The 13801-nt window shown below is 30.4% G+C and overlaps 2 protein-coding genes across 8 annotated transcripts in view; one reads left to right on the top strand and one right to left on the bottom strand.

Moving 5' to 3' along the window:
• The window catches only part of LOC135193967 (U6 snRNA-associated Sm-like protein LSm6), a 388927-nt gene that overhangs the window by 198890 nt on the left and 176236 nt on the right, over positions 1-13801 (bottom strand). The window lies entirely within an intron of this gene.
• LOC113397697 (uncharacterized) overlaps positions 1-13801 on the top strand; it is a 54690-nt gene that overhangs the window by 33545 nt on the left and 7344 nt on the right. Inside the window, exon 1 of one of the 7 annotated variants that reach the window (XM_064218614.1) lies at positions 854-965. The exons of 3 other annotated variants lie outside the window; for them this stretch is intronic. In XM_064218614.1, the coding sequence (XP_064074684.1) occupies positions 878-965 (88 nt within the window). In that variant the 5' untranslated portion in view covers positions 854-877. Of the gene's footprint in view, positions 1-853; positions 966-5321; positions 5454-7211; positions 7437-8711; positions 9123-13801 lie in introns of those variants that run through there. 3 more of the 7 variants (XM_026636137.2, XM_026636132.2, XM_026636130.2) reach the window with 3 other exon arrangements.

Genomic DNA, 13801 nt, shown 5'->3' with positions numbered 1-13801 from the left:
CCTATAGATAAAAATATCATTACATATAAGAAAAATGTGCAAATTGTATGTTATTCAACTTATAATACGCTTAATAGTAATACACTTTTTTTTCTATTCAATAGGCGTGAAAACAAATGTATGTTACTATTAAAACATCTAATTAATTATTACTTTTATTTTAACTACAAAGAGACTTATGTTAGTGGATTTACCACTAACATTAAAATTGGTACTAAATTGCTACATACGACCTTTTACATTAAGTATCCTTCTTTTGTGAACGATCTATGAATTAACTGTTTTAATTATAAACGTTATTTCTTTTGTTCTATCACTATTGATTTGGCATTTTAAAGAAGATACACAGCGTTGATTAAGTGTTTTGTTGCCATTGTTAAAAACAAAGCTTTATTTTAAATTTTATAAATTATTTTATATACAGACATAACCAACTTATTCACTTTGATGATAAGTGTGTTCCGGACAATTTAAGCTTTTGTCGTTTAGTGGTACACAATGCTTTGAATTAATGGTACTTAAACAACATTACGTTGAACTCCACCATCAATAGGGATTAATAAATAAATATAAAATGATAATCATAATTAATTAAATCTTTGATAAATTACACGATAACAAAGAAACGCCAAATAAATAATTTTACAATCGACGGTTTCTTTTAAAAGTCAATATTGTTTGATTTACTTATTTTTTAGCTTAAGTTAGCACAGCGTGTAATGAATTAATGCCCTTATCAGACATTAACAATCATAATCGTTCGATACAGTGTGCTTATCACAGTTTTACAATTCTTAATTTTATATTTTCCGATAAAGCATCCATTTGTCGTTCTAATTCCGTATCAATACAACAATTAATTTTAAAACATACAAAAATGACAAATTTAACAAGTCTGTTGATATTTATGGCCCTTAACATTCTACTGTTTTGGATTTTGTATGGACTACTCGTGAAGTACTTTGGTAAGTCTTTTTTTATTATAAATAAATATATTGATATGGCCAACCTTATTATTAACTGCTTATTATTTCATAAATAAAACAATATACATAGTTTATTATTTTTGTAAGTTAGATTGTCAATAGTCTGTAATATATATATATATATATTGAATAGTTTTGAGAGTTACAAACACATAGATAAATAGCCTGTCCAAGAGTTCTTGTCGTTATTCAATTTGCTTATCTTACTGCGTATAACATAAAGTATTCCGTGACAAATGTATTTAAAAGAAATATTATAAAGTATGTTCTGTAAAGTGCATCATAATCCATGTATTCGTAAATATAATGCTTCATACAAAATATTGCACAATAAAAGTTTTGACACATCTAGTACTTTTCATACTTACGTCATTTAGAATAGGCAGCCATTGTTGATTTTAGTCTGTGCTCGTAAAATAAAACATTTTATTAACTTAATAAGTTTTGCGTTCTGGTATATTTCAGAATATTTACATTTTTTGTTATGCGATATGAATTCGCGAAATGTATATCTTAAATAACGAACTTTTGTTTTGCCGAATTTATTTGCGACTGCCACAGATAACGTAAAATAGATAGAACACAGGACTGATTTAAATATCTGTTGACATTTCTGATGTCAAATTGACAGCTGTATATAAGACATTGAGCAAAAAATTGTTTGGCCAATAATAAAATATTTTTCTACGTGACATTGGCGAAAAAATCTGTGCCCTGTCGGCGCAACTAAAAGCTATTCAACTAAGAATTGAATAATAATATTTATTTGTGCTGAATAATTATTAAAAAATATTTGTACAGGTAACATTATAACATATCTTAATATTGTAACGTATATCTAATTGTCAAGGTTATAAGACGTTTTTCTAATTTAAAATGAAACGGAAATATTAAGAGTTTTTTACTTTGTTGTAATAAAGATTATTTTGGCTTAAGTATATACATAATTGATTTTCAAAGCAATAACACTAAATTGTTTTGTGTAAGTCGATCGCTGATTTTATGTACGTATATTTTCCTTCTAGAAAAATCTAATCTCTAAATAACATAGCATTTATCATATAGATTTATTTATAGAATTTATTTAATATGATGATAAAATAATTAACAAAACTATCATTATCAAAGTTTTTGGCAATGGTCACAGTTATTAAAAAACCTTATAATGCTAAGAAAATTAAAAAAGTATTTGGTTTTATTAATTAATGTATGGAGCCCGAATATGAAGGCTTTTGATCTATTTAAACACAGTATTTAATTTATAACAACTAACAAATACGACTACGTAAAAGATTTAGCTCCCAAAAGGTGCAAATATAGATGCATTCTTTGTTTATCCTTTCTTTTAAGGCGATGGGATACTAATCCTAATGGAGCGGAGAGATCAGGTCGAGTGCTTTTCGAGGCAAGAGAGTATAACCCTGCCAATTCTAACTTCGGGCGTCTACCGTGACAAAAATAGCGTCCAATCTCAAATACTAGCTAATTCCTTGGGATATACTATTACAGTCTACACTTTTGTGACCCAACATTTTTATGATTCATTCTCACGGGAGAGTAATCCGAAACGGATGGAGAAATTAGGCGTAGGACCTTCAGGAGTTAACTCTAGTCTGAATGTGCTAATACGAGAAAAATCTTACCGCGACATATTTTGTTTATTTCTACAATTTTTTATGAAAATGATTTAAGACTTTAACGTTAAGAAAAATTATAAGATTAAAGATCTTACCCAATAAACGAGTACATGTATATTTATTTAAAAATAAAAATGATGAGCGAAAAAGATAAGTTTTTCTAGTAAGTTCTAAGTAGATACTTTCTTCGCTGCAGTAGTTGCGTATATCGTAGTTTCTCATCAATCAGAAATATTTTCTAATCGTATTGTTGAGACTCTTTTCGACACATAAAACCTGTCTTCGATTGCATTATTGGTGGGGTAACGAATACTATACTGACGATGTATGTAGGTAGATATGAATATAACGAAGGGTTGGGTATTAATTCGTTATCAGACATATTTATTTCCAAAAATATAAGTCTCGTCGTTTTTGTTCGTATCTTTTCTCTTAATGTTCAATCAATCCTGATATTTTTCGATTCTTTTCTTTTTAACGTCGTACTGAACGTCAGTATGTACGATAAAAATAAATAAATCCTAATTAAACTTTTTGAGGCTTCTACAAATATATATAATGGCCCCTTTGTTTCCCAATAATTAATTAAAATACTTGATGAGCTTCAGTCAGGTCATTCCGACTGTCCATAAAAAAATTCCCGAATTTGTCCTCGTTTAAAATGTATTAATGTCTGAGGTAGTATATTCTCGAACTTTCCTCGAAGGAATTGGAATCAGCGAATAAATTTTATTTTGTAGAAATAAACTCTAAGCTTCACGTAGAACTCAACTGTAAATTATCAAAAATGTATGCTTACTATAATATTTAATTAATAAACAAACATGCATAAACATTATCGTATAAGCCTAGGTCGGTTTTCAAAATATCACGCTCGTATTGAACCTCGAGTGTCTACGATGTTTCTTATAGAATAGTTTTACTGATATCGTTGAGGCTTGAACAATTAATTACTTGCTTTTACTTGACTTCACCTATTAGCGCGTGTGAGTTTTCCTCAAACGATTGAGCGGAAACTTTTGCATGCCCTTTTGGTGCTGATACTATACCAAAATTGGTGATCAGTTCAAAATTGGCATCAAATAGTTGGCGTCAAATAATGATTTTTAATATCTGGACACCAGTCTGCCATCGCGCAGTATTGCATATTATTGGGTTAAGATATGGGAAGAATAGAGTGCAGCTGTGTTTGTACACCTGCATGCATTTACGCAATGTCATATCTGCTACATAGTTGGCTAATATGCGTTAAGAATCGCCGCCGTGACCAAGTTCGTTGAAAGGAGAATTGTTGAATAATAGTTTAACTACAGTACTTGCTGGTTGGGCTTTGTACAAGCCCGTCTTGGTATACCTTCTATTCATGAATTTCACCGCCAAATAGTAAAACTAAATAATGTGATACGGTTTGAAGGGCAAATAATTGCAGGTACAACGGATCTTAATTCTCCATGCTGGTGGTGCATTGATTGGCAATGGTGAATATATCTAACAGTGCCAATGCCTATGGACGATAGTGAACACTTGCCTTCAAGTGACCCATTTATTATTACGATAGTAAAAATCTATCCTCATGTACAGCGTCATGTACAATGTCATGGTGAACTATAGATAAAATATTTAATAACGGTGGTCTATTAGTATTTTGCATGTGAGTTTTCTACTGATAATTTATCGCAGGATTTTAATTAACCGGGTTAGTTATGATAAGCCAATACGAATAATTAAATTATTTATTTTTGTTTGATCGTTACCGTCTTTACCGTAAAGGCACGTGTCCAGGGTGATCATTACCGAGGGGCCTCGAAAGGCTGTTTAGAATATTTTAAACCGAAGAAAAACTAAGAAAGTCATCAATTCGAATGTTTTCATATGTTTTGTTTTTTCACGGTTATTATTTTGTTAAATTTCATATTATTATGACGAGGTGTTTTTTTTTTACGAAAACATCTTATCGTGACCTCTACTAGAGTGAACTCCTCTTTCTACAAAGCGAAGCCCAATTAAAACGCCCCCCAAATTTTATATGATGATGATGATGAGAATTGTTTGTATATATTATGTTGATTCCACACGACTGTCCAACTTTCCAACATGATTCCAATTTATCCCAACTCACGATTTATCAAAACAGACGCTACGCATACAGACGTTCCAACCTCATTGACTATGTCACCTTAAAGTTATGGGTGCTTCTGCGCTACACCTCGTGTGTTTGAGGGTTTGTTGGCCAACTCCTTTGATCTAGAAACGATTTTCTACCATTGGAGCGATAGAGCGCCAACACGATCCAAGATCGTCAAACATTCCCGGACTACATCTCTCCATGTGGAGAGTTAGTTGGACTGTTGGACAATCGTGTGGAGACGACATTAAACAAGTCATAGTGCAGAACCGATTTGTTATATTTTTATTCCTTTGATAAAAAAATATAATTTGCAAATCGAACGATTTGATCTCTGTGACGTAATAGAATATAATATTCGTTCTAAAATGAATTCAATTACGCTTATTTTAAGATCTAAAATAATTATTTCAAAAGAATTAATTATTTATATACTTTACTTTTATCAAATAAATTATTTTATTTATCGATAAATTATATATTTTGAATGATAAAACGATAAGATTGTCAGAATATTTTTTAAATTCGTAAGTCGTTGAAAATGTTATTAAGAAAACATTCTGTTTCGTGGTAGTTTAATATTTAAGTGATAATTAATAAAAAGTTATTTAAAGTGAAAAATAATAATAGTGATGTTTCCGGCATTTCTTTTTTGGGTTGGGCTTCTCGTTATTATAATTATGATTATAACCTTTCAACAAATAAGTAAGTATTTATAAATATTACGCAATTTTTTTTTTCTATGTTGTAAATCCAATCGGGTTTTTTATAAGTAATTTTGTTCATTTTTTCTTTATAATATTGGAAGGTGGGCGACCTGATAGCGGTCACCATTGTAGATGTTGGCACTGTATCTAATAAATATTAACCTTTCCTTACATTGCCAATGCGCCACCAAGCTTGGGAATTATTATTATGATTATGGGAGGTTGTATAACTTATGTCATACTGGCACATTTACCCTATCAATCGGAATACAATAATAGATACTAATGCACAAATCCATATGCGCAGCCATGAAGCGATTCTGTAATTCACTTGTAAGCCCCTATCTCACTCGTGAAATGTTGTCAACAAAGATATGCGACTTTGATTTTATTTTTATGTAGGCGGAAGCGGACCGGCACATGGGCTACCTGATGTTAAGTCACCATCGCCCATAGACATTAGAGCTGTTAGAAATATTAATCATTCCTTATGCGCCAACCTTGGAAAGAAGAAGCTATGTTCCTTGGCTCACTCACTCGTAGTACTGTGTAGCGATAGGATACCGGAGTGGTTAGTATGTGGTAGCCAGACGAACTCGCATAAAGCCGTACTAAGTTAAAGATTTCTTTGTGTCATAATATGTTTTACATAGTTAATCTAAATTGAAATACCAGTTGATATTTGATAACTTAATACGTGTGGTAGTATATCTTACTATTGGAAAAATAATCTTTTTAAGATTTTTTTTCACAAAAATCAATCAAGATATCTTTGACATTGTAATTTCTCATAAGGTTTTTAAAGTCGTTGTACAGTTGTTACGAAAATTCTTACATAAAAGTTATTATTATTAATAAATAAATAAAATTGATGAATAAATAATATTAATAAATAAAATTGTAAAATTATCAACTATTACGCATCGTGTTCATTATTGTTTAATACCAGTTAAGCTGAGTGGGATTCAATTTTATTTTATCTGCGATATTAGACCATTAAGCTCCTTTGCGTTCGATGCGTGGAATATTACAATTGGTTATAATTATTGTATAATACTATATGTATGATTATAAGTATTGTAGATACTTTTAAGCTTTTACTTAAGATTTGGATAGTAGTGTGACTTACACAGGCTGTTCACTTATAAGCTTAATTCAAATATATTATTTGAATGTATAATGTATGTACCCGTTTTTAGATGAATTTAAAAACGGATATTATTTTAAAAGGAGATTCCAACATCTACTTTAACACTTTTTCAATTCATTATACTATAACATATTAATCTTATGCCTTCAAGAGATAAAATACAAAATTTCTGTAAACAGCAAATCCTTTGGAAGATTCATATGACAAATATTCACGGAAGAATGTACCTTAAGTCTCTGTAAATAAAGACAATGAAAATATCACAAATATTTCATAGATACACACAATAGTCAATTTATCGTTAAGTTTGTTAAGCGAATATAACATTTATTTCTATAAAAGTATTTGCTATAATCGTAAAAATTAATGTCAATAAAATTTTATCATTTTCATATATATCATAGTGACAGTTGTCACAGCTAAATTTTATATATTATTTTCCGTTCATTGAAAGTAGACAATTTAAATAGTTTAAAGCAAAATGATTAAATTAATCTTATGTTTGTTTAAGTAAGCATAGTGTTAATTGGGTTAAAAACTTCAGCGGTTTTTATTTTGAAAATCGTTCCAAGTTTTAAAGTCAAAAAAATTCCAAATTAAATATTTCATTCATTAGTGAATTTAATAGTTTTAAAGAAGTGATTATTTGCGAAGTGAAGTTCGATTGTTTAAGTTGTTGTGTTTAAGTTAATTCAATCGTCATGATAACTGAGCGCCATGGGGTACAAGTTGGAGATGTTGGTTCCGCAACCAGTATTATTTATATATCAATATTTTCGACTCTACTTGTGATGTCATTCGTTATAATGTGCATTAAAGTGGCAGCCATTGGTAATTATTATTAATTTTTTTTATTACTGTTTAATACATTCTAACACTATGAGTAAAACTAGCGTAAAAACTATACAATCGAAGATCGAAAGAGAATTGTTAAAATTACCTCAACAAAAGAAATACGTTCGTCTCTGTTAAGGTCCCTGTCGATCATAAGCATCTAGTAAAGATAAGACGATTTGACTAGCGAATCGTTATTCCTGATACACTAGCGAGTCAAACGATTCCAAATCTAATTATACTTTATTTAAGCATACTAAATATAAAGGTATAACTGGTTCTGAATGCAAATTAAAGAAACAGGGAAGTTAGTAATTTTTAAGATATTCTTTAGAAGCTAAATGTCTCTGTACTTATATTTTTCACTCTCCCGTTCTTTAGTGCTTTTCAAATAGTGTAACATTTTGAAAAACTACAATCGTGAATATTTCTTTTAGAAATGAATAGAATTCAAACTTTAAGTCTTACTAATGTCTCGAAGAAGTTATAATTGTTGAATTTTGCTCCCTGATTTCTGGAGAAAACAATAATTCAGTTGTACTCGGCTCTGATGTCTGCTTTACAAAATATATTTTTGTTGTACAATAATAGCAATCTATTCACACTTAAAACTTAGTATTAATTAAAAGGAATATTTAAATGGACCTGTATGTTTTTAATAGCAATATCTATTTTATGACATGTGTTGCTATTGCTATTTTTTTAAGAAGGGCGTCATATTACTTTTTACTTATATTTTATGGAGAGTATTTTTATTTTTATTATGATTTATAGACTTTATTTTTCATTAGTATACTAGCCCATCAATAATAAATAATAGTATGCGCATTTTTTTTAAGAAAAAGTTCAAAAGTAAAAAAAAAAACAATTTTATATTTATTACTTTTTATCTCAAACGTTTAAAACTAAAACGATTCTTTTCAATATCTTAATTCTATAAATATATGTTTGATACTTTTTATAGCATTATGCAAAATACTTCTCAGCGTACCATTTAAAAATATTTAATTGTTATTTTATTAGAATGTTATTGAACTGTAGCCATTGAAGCCAGTTGATATATATTTTTACACCAAAATATAAATATTTGTGTACCTATTACTAAATGATAATGCGTCATTATTTTTAAATGCTTTCAATGGATTTAAAATTAAAAGATTACATCGGTGACTATATCTATATGTCTGTATCTAAAATAAGATATGTCAATATCAAATGATAAACGTTGTTGAAATACTTCTTATGATATTATTATCATTTTTGTTCAAATACGTATTTCAGACACTTCTTTGTATCACAAAATGAACAAAGACCAGATTTATATTAGGCGTTTATTTAATATAATAAAAAAAGTATAAAGTGTAATAGATTAAACATTCCAAAAATTTGCTATAGTAATTTTTTGTGAGTGCTTCAATATCGAATCACTTAAATCGCTTGTTTCGCAAGCGGATTCAAAGTGTAGATTTTATGAAGAAGTGATTTAAAGTGTCGAAATGCCGCCCTACGGTTTCCCTAACTATGATTTCATTGACGACGATACAAATAGTCCGGAAAATGACAAAGATAATGAAAAAGGCGACGTCAACCTATCCCAAGTGACGTTATGGTATATGGTTGTGTTAGTAACCCTGTTGCTACTCTGGATACTAATTTTCTTCTGTCTACGAATTTTCACACTGAGTACGTATAAATTATTTTATTTAAATTTATCTGTGTTATCACTTGAATTAAAATTTTCATTTGATAAACAAAAATATTTTAATATTTTTTCTATTTAATTTTTAATATAAAGCCATTCCGAAATACAAGGATATACCGTAAAATGTACAAATATAACTTTTGAAGCATTAATCCTAATCTCTGCATCCGAGCGTTAAACTATCATATCATTTATATTCGAAACGATAAAAGTCATATGACTAAAAATGATTCATTTTTGGTGTTATCTCGATCGGTTTGTTTTTATCCGTCGCAACATATTATAAATCATGCCATATTGGAATTTATTTAAACAATATTATAATCTACTTATATTATTTTATAACTCTGCAGGGGTTGTTTGTTCTAACGCACTAATCAGAGGATTTACCAGGCAAAAATTTCTTAGATAGCCCATTTATTGAGAAATGCATAAACGAGTAGATCATATAACATCATGATACAACCAAGGGTAATAGAGCAGTAATAATAAATTACTATAATTTTTAATGACGTGTTACTTTATTTAAACTTGTACGTAATCATAGTCTATAGTCATCAGATTGTTCAAACTGCTAGATATATTGAACAGATAAGTAGAAGAGATAGTAAAAATAAACTCGATATAAACGGTCGAGCTATAAAATAGAAACAAAAGTCCCTACTAAAAATAATAACACAGTCATATTTTTTATTAGTAATATATTGCTTTGATTATTTTTATCAACTTTATATAAGTGTTTTTAAAATATTTATTTTACGCTGATAATGGCGCTGTAAGAAATAATAAGCATTTCTTAAATCATCAACCTTGGGAACTAAGACGTTATGTCGCCCGTGCTTGTAGTGGCACACTGGCTCACTCACCTAAAGGGTGCCGGAACGCAACAATACTAAGTACTGCTGTTTGCGTGGTACTTACCCAGACGGGTTTGCACAAAGCCCTACCACCAAGTAAATTAGGATCAAAAATCAGGATCTAAGTTTAGGCTATATCCCTTGTATCTGTAATTGCACTTCCTAATTCTATTGTCACATGTAACACAAAAATACAAAGTATTACTGTAGTATACTGTCTGTGCTTAGAGTAATTGGAAAGATAGAATAGACCTAGGTAGGTCTCATCACGTTTGGTTGTCAATCGACATTTTAAAAAGTCCTATTAAATACAATTTTAAATTAATAAATTAAAACACACTATATATGCCTTGTATTAAAATAAATCATTAAGCCATTTTATTATATACCCCGGATGTCTATTTTTATCATCGCTTGTAAATTAATGTCCATTTTATTGATATTGGATTGCAATAATATATGAGATTAAAAAATAATACAATTTAAAATGTAAGTATGATTGTGACGGTACTTACCTAGGTTTCAAATAATAAATGTATCGCAATTTTGGCTAATGTACCATCAAAATGTAAATATCTTATCAAGAGCTGTTACATGATAACCAAAATCTATCCATATGATAAAAGTCTAAATAAAAGTGGAGCGTGTACGTACTTGAAATATATCATTCTGGATCATATTATACAAAATTTATTTTATCTGGTATTTTGTTGGATTACTGTTTGAAATGTTTTATAAATATAATAAAAGCAAGCATAACACTAAATTTGAGTACAATTTTGAGTATAATATTCTAATGAACCAATTTGATTAAATATTTAAGAGCAATTTAACGCGACAGTAAAATTGCTTTTATTTTATTGTAGGCGATAATATTTTCTACGTATAATAAATTGTTGTGATGTAATCAGATTTTCACATTGATTAACATCTACTACTGATATTATGTGTTATAAATATAGTAAGTTCTAAGTCGTTTAAAATATGAGAATAAAGTTTTTTTATGTAATTAGTAGGCGGACTGGCGATTTTTACATTTGTATTGTAAAACCTAACCTTTGCGCTACCAACCTTGGGAACCAAGGTATACTATAGTCCCTTGTTGGTTACCAACAAGTCTTTTCCCTTTCTTATATCAAGTAACTATCAAAAATATTATTATTAAAGTCGTGGCTCGAATTTGGACTAGATTGCCCCAGAGCTGCGGTACATGGCTTTCTGAAAGATAAGCCTATTTTCAATAATGGGATAAAGAAGACTGTGAATGACAATAATGAAAAAAAATGACTCTATTTTTGTAAATCTATATACATACCTTTACTCGTTTTTGACAAATTAATTTGCAGTTGCAGTTAGAAACAAGCTATTAACTTGACTTGATTAATTTTTTTGGTGGTAGGGCTTTATGAAGGCCCGTCTGGGTTAGTATACATACAGTCATCAGATGTTCTACCGGCAAAAAGCATTATTTTTTGTTGTTTAAATGGTGGGAGAGCCAGTGTAACAACAGACACAAGGGATATGACATCTTATCTATCCCAAGTTGGTAGTGCATTGGCGATGTAAGGAATGGTTAATACTACTTACATCGCCATTGTATATGAGAGGTGGTGACTATTTACCATCAGATGGTCCAATTGTTCGTTCGCCTAATTATATCATAAAAATAATATATATATATATAAAATTATAGTGACTTGTGATGTTTGTAGGACAAAAACGTTGTTAATAAAAAATTAATAGATAGTTTTGGAAATACACATACGTTGACAAAAAACAAGGTTGATATCATCAACTTAATCTTAACACAATCACGAGGGTACATAATCAGCCTGTAAATTTCCCACTGCTGGGCTAAGGCCTCCTCTCCCGTTGAGGAGAAGGTATGGAGCATATTCCACCACGCTGCTCCAATGCGGGTTGGTGGAATACAAATGTGGCAGAATTTCGTTGAAATTAGACACATGCAGGTTTCCTCACGATGTTTTCCTTCACCGCCGAGCACGAGATGAATTATAAACACAAATTAAGCACATGAAAATTCAGTGGTGCTTGCCTGGGTTTGAACCCGAAATCATCGGTTAAGATGCACGCGTTCTAACCACTGGGCCATCTCTGAGCACGGGGGTAAACAAACGAAATCAAAGAATCGAAAACAAGTCTTAATCCAAACATAATCTAATATATGAGTTACTTAATTTATTATTTTTGTAATAGATTTTCAGTATTGCCTTTCTCTAACGTATCCACATAATAGTTAGTAGCGTGTATTTTATTTATATATTTATGTATAGTTTTTAGTAAAGAGAAGGAACCGGATTAACAAAATACTAGTGGGTCGCACGCGAAACTTCGTGTTTATTCAACAAATTTGGAAAAATATGTCACATTTTGTTTTTTTTTTTTTAAATTTCATTGTAAACTGAAGACGTTTATTTGCACGTTTACAATGAAATTCAATCAAGTACCGTATTGTAGATATTGTCTGTTCATATGTTCTAGGTTCATTTTGATGCTATGTTTGATGTTATGTATTGCGTAATCTGGAACAGTCTCAGTTTACCGGACGAAGAGAGTAGTTACATCATTTCAGGTGACTTTGTAACAAATACACTTATTCCTATGACGTGTTATTGCAGCAACTGTGTCTACGTTAACATGGAGTTGCAGTTTCGTAGTTGCCGCGCACACAATAATTACTGCTTGGCTCGTTAGTTGCCATTATGTTGTATTATATATATCACCGTAAATTTCTAAATACCGTCAGATTATAATCTATTTCGCGCAATTGTAAACTGTCGAAAGATTGTGAACGGTTATTCAACTTTCAATAAAACATATACAATTTCGATAGTTTATAATATTTCGGTTAGGTTAGAGTTTATATAATTTAACTGAAATTTACTTCGATGGATTATAAACTACCGAAAAATATTGCGTTAAATTGTAAGTAGTTTGTTACGGTTCAAAATCTTTCGACAGTTCACAATGTCGCGAGATTGATTATATTTATAATCTAACGAAATTTACGATTTTACGGTGACATATATAATTAGGAACATAACATCTAACAGTTCTTAGAGTTTTAGATAGTTCCTGTCGTTGGCGGCGCATGAACGTTGTTCAAATCATGCGTGGGGCCGGTAACAAATTTTAGGTTTTCTCAATATCTTTGATCAAGAATTTTTTAATAGGTTATGTTTAACTTGTCTGTATTATAACCCCGTACCGTTGAATTATGGAAAGCCGTTCAAATTGCATTTGAAGTATTTTCGATTGAGTCGGGTAGGCGTTCCATCGGATTGTGACAGCGAGGAAAACGATTATTTTTCCACTGTAATATCGCTTGGCTGCCTTGTCTCCCTTTTAATATGTAGCTATGATTGAATATCGATTGAAAGGCCTAAAAATATTATGCTTCTAATAACACAGGTACAAGGTCGACTTTAAAAAATAATATTTAGGTGCACTTTTAATGCATTGCAGTGCAGTGCAATGGTCTTGGTACCATATATTCATTATATGTATATTCTGCTGCCAAGCAGGAATACTAAGTACTTTTGTGTTCCAGTTAGAAATGTGGTCTCTTGTGCCACTTGTGCTTATAGTTGCTTGTTCACGTGTAACTACAGGCACAAGAGACGTAAAATCTTAGTTCCAGTGGTGACTACTTATCATCAGGTGGCCCATTTGACCAGCCACGAACATGTCTGTCTGTACTCTTGTCCTATTGTAAATGAATCCCCAGGCAATTGACATTTAATATTGAGCAATATTTTAGGAGTTCTATTGTTCATATATCT

The sequence above is a fragment of the Vanessa tameamea genome, chromosome 23, assembly GCF_037043105.1.
Source record: "Vanessa tameamea isolate UH-Manoa-2023 chromosome 23, ilVanTame1 primary haplotype, whole genome shotgun sequence".
Lineage (NCBI taxonomy): Eukaryota > Metazoa > Arthropoda > Insecta > Lepidoptera > Nymphalidae > Vanessa > Vanessa tameamea.
Note: the sequence above shows the minus strand (reverse complement) of the source record. Positions and strands in the feature narration are given on the sequence as shown.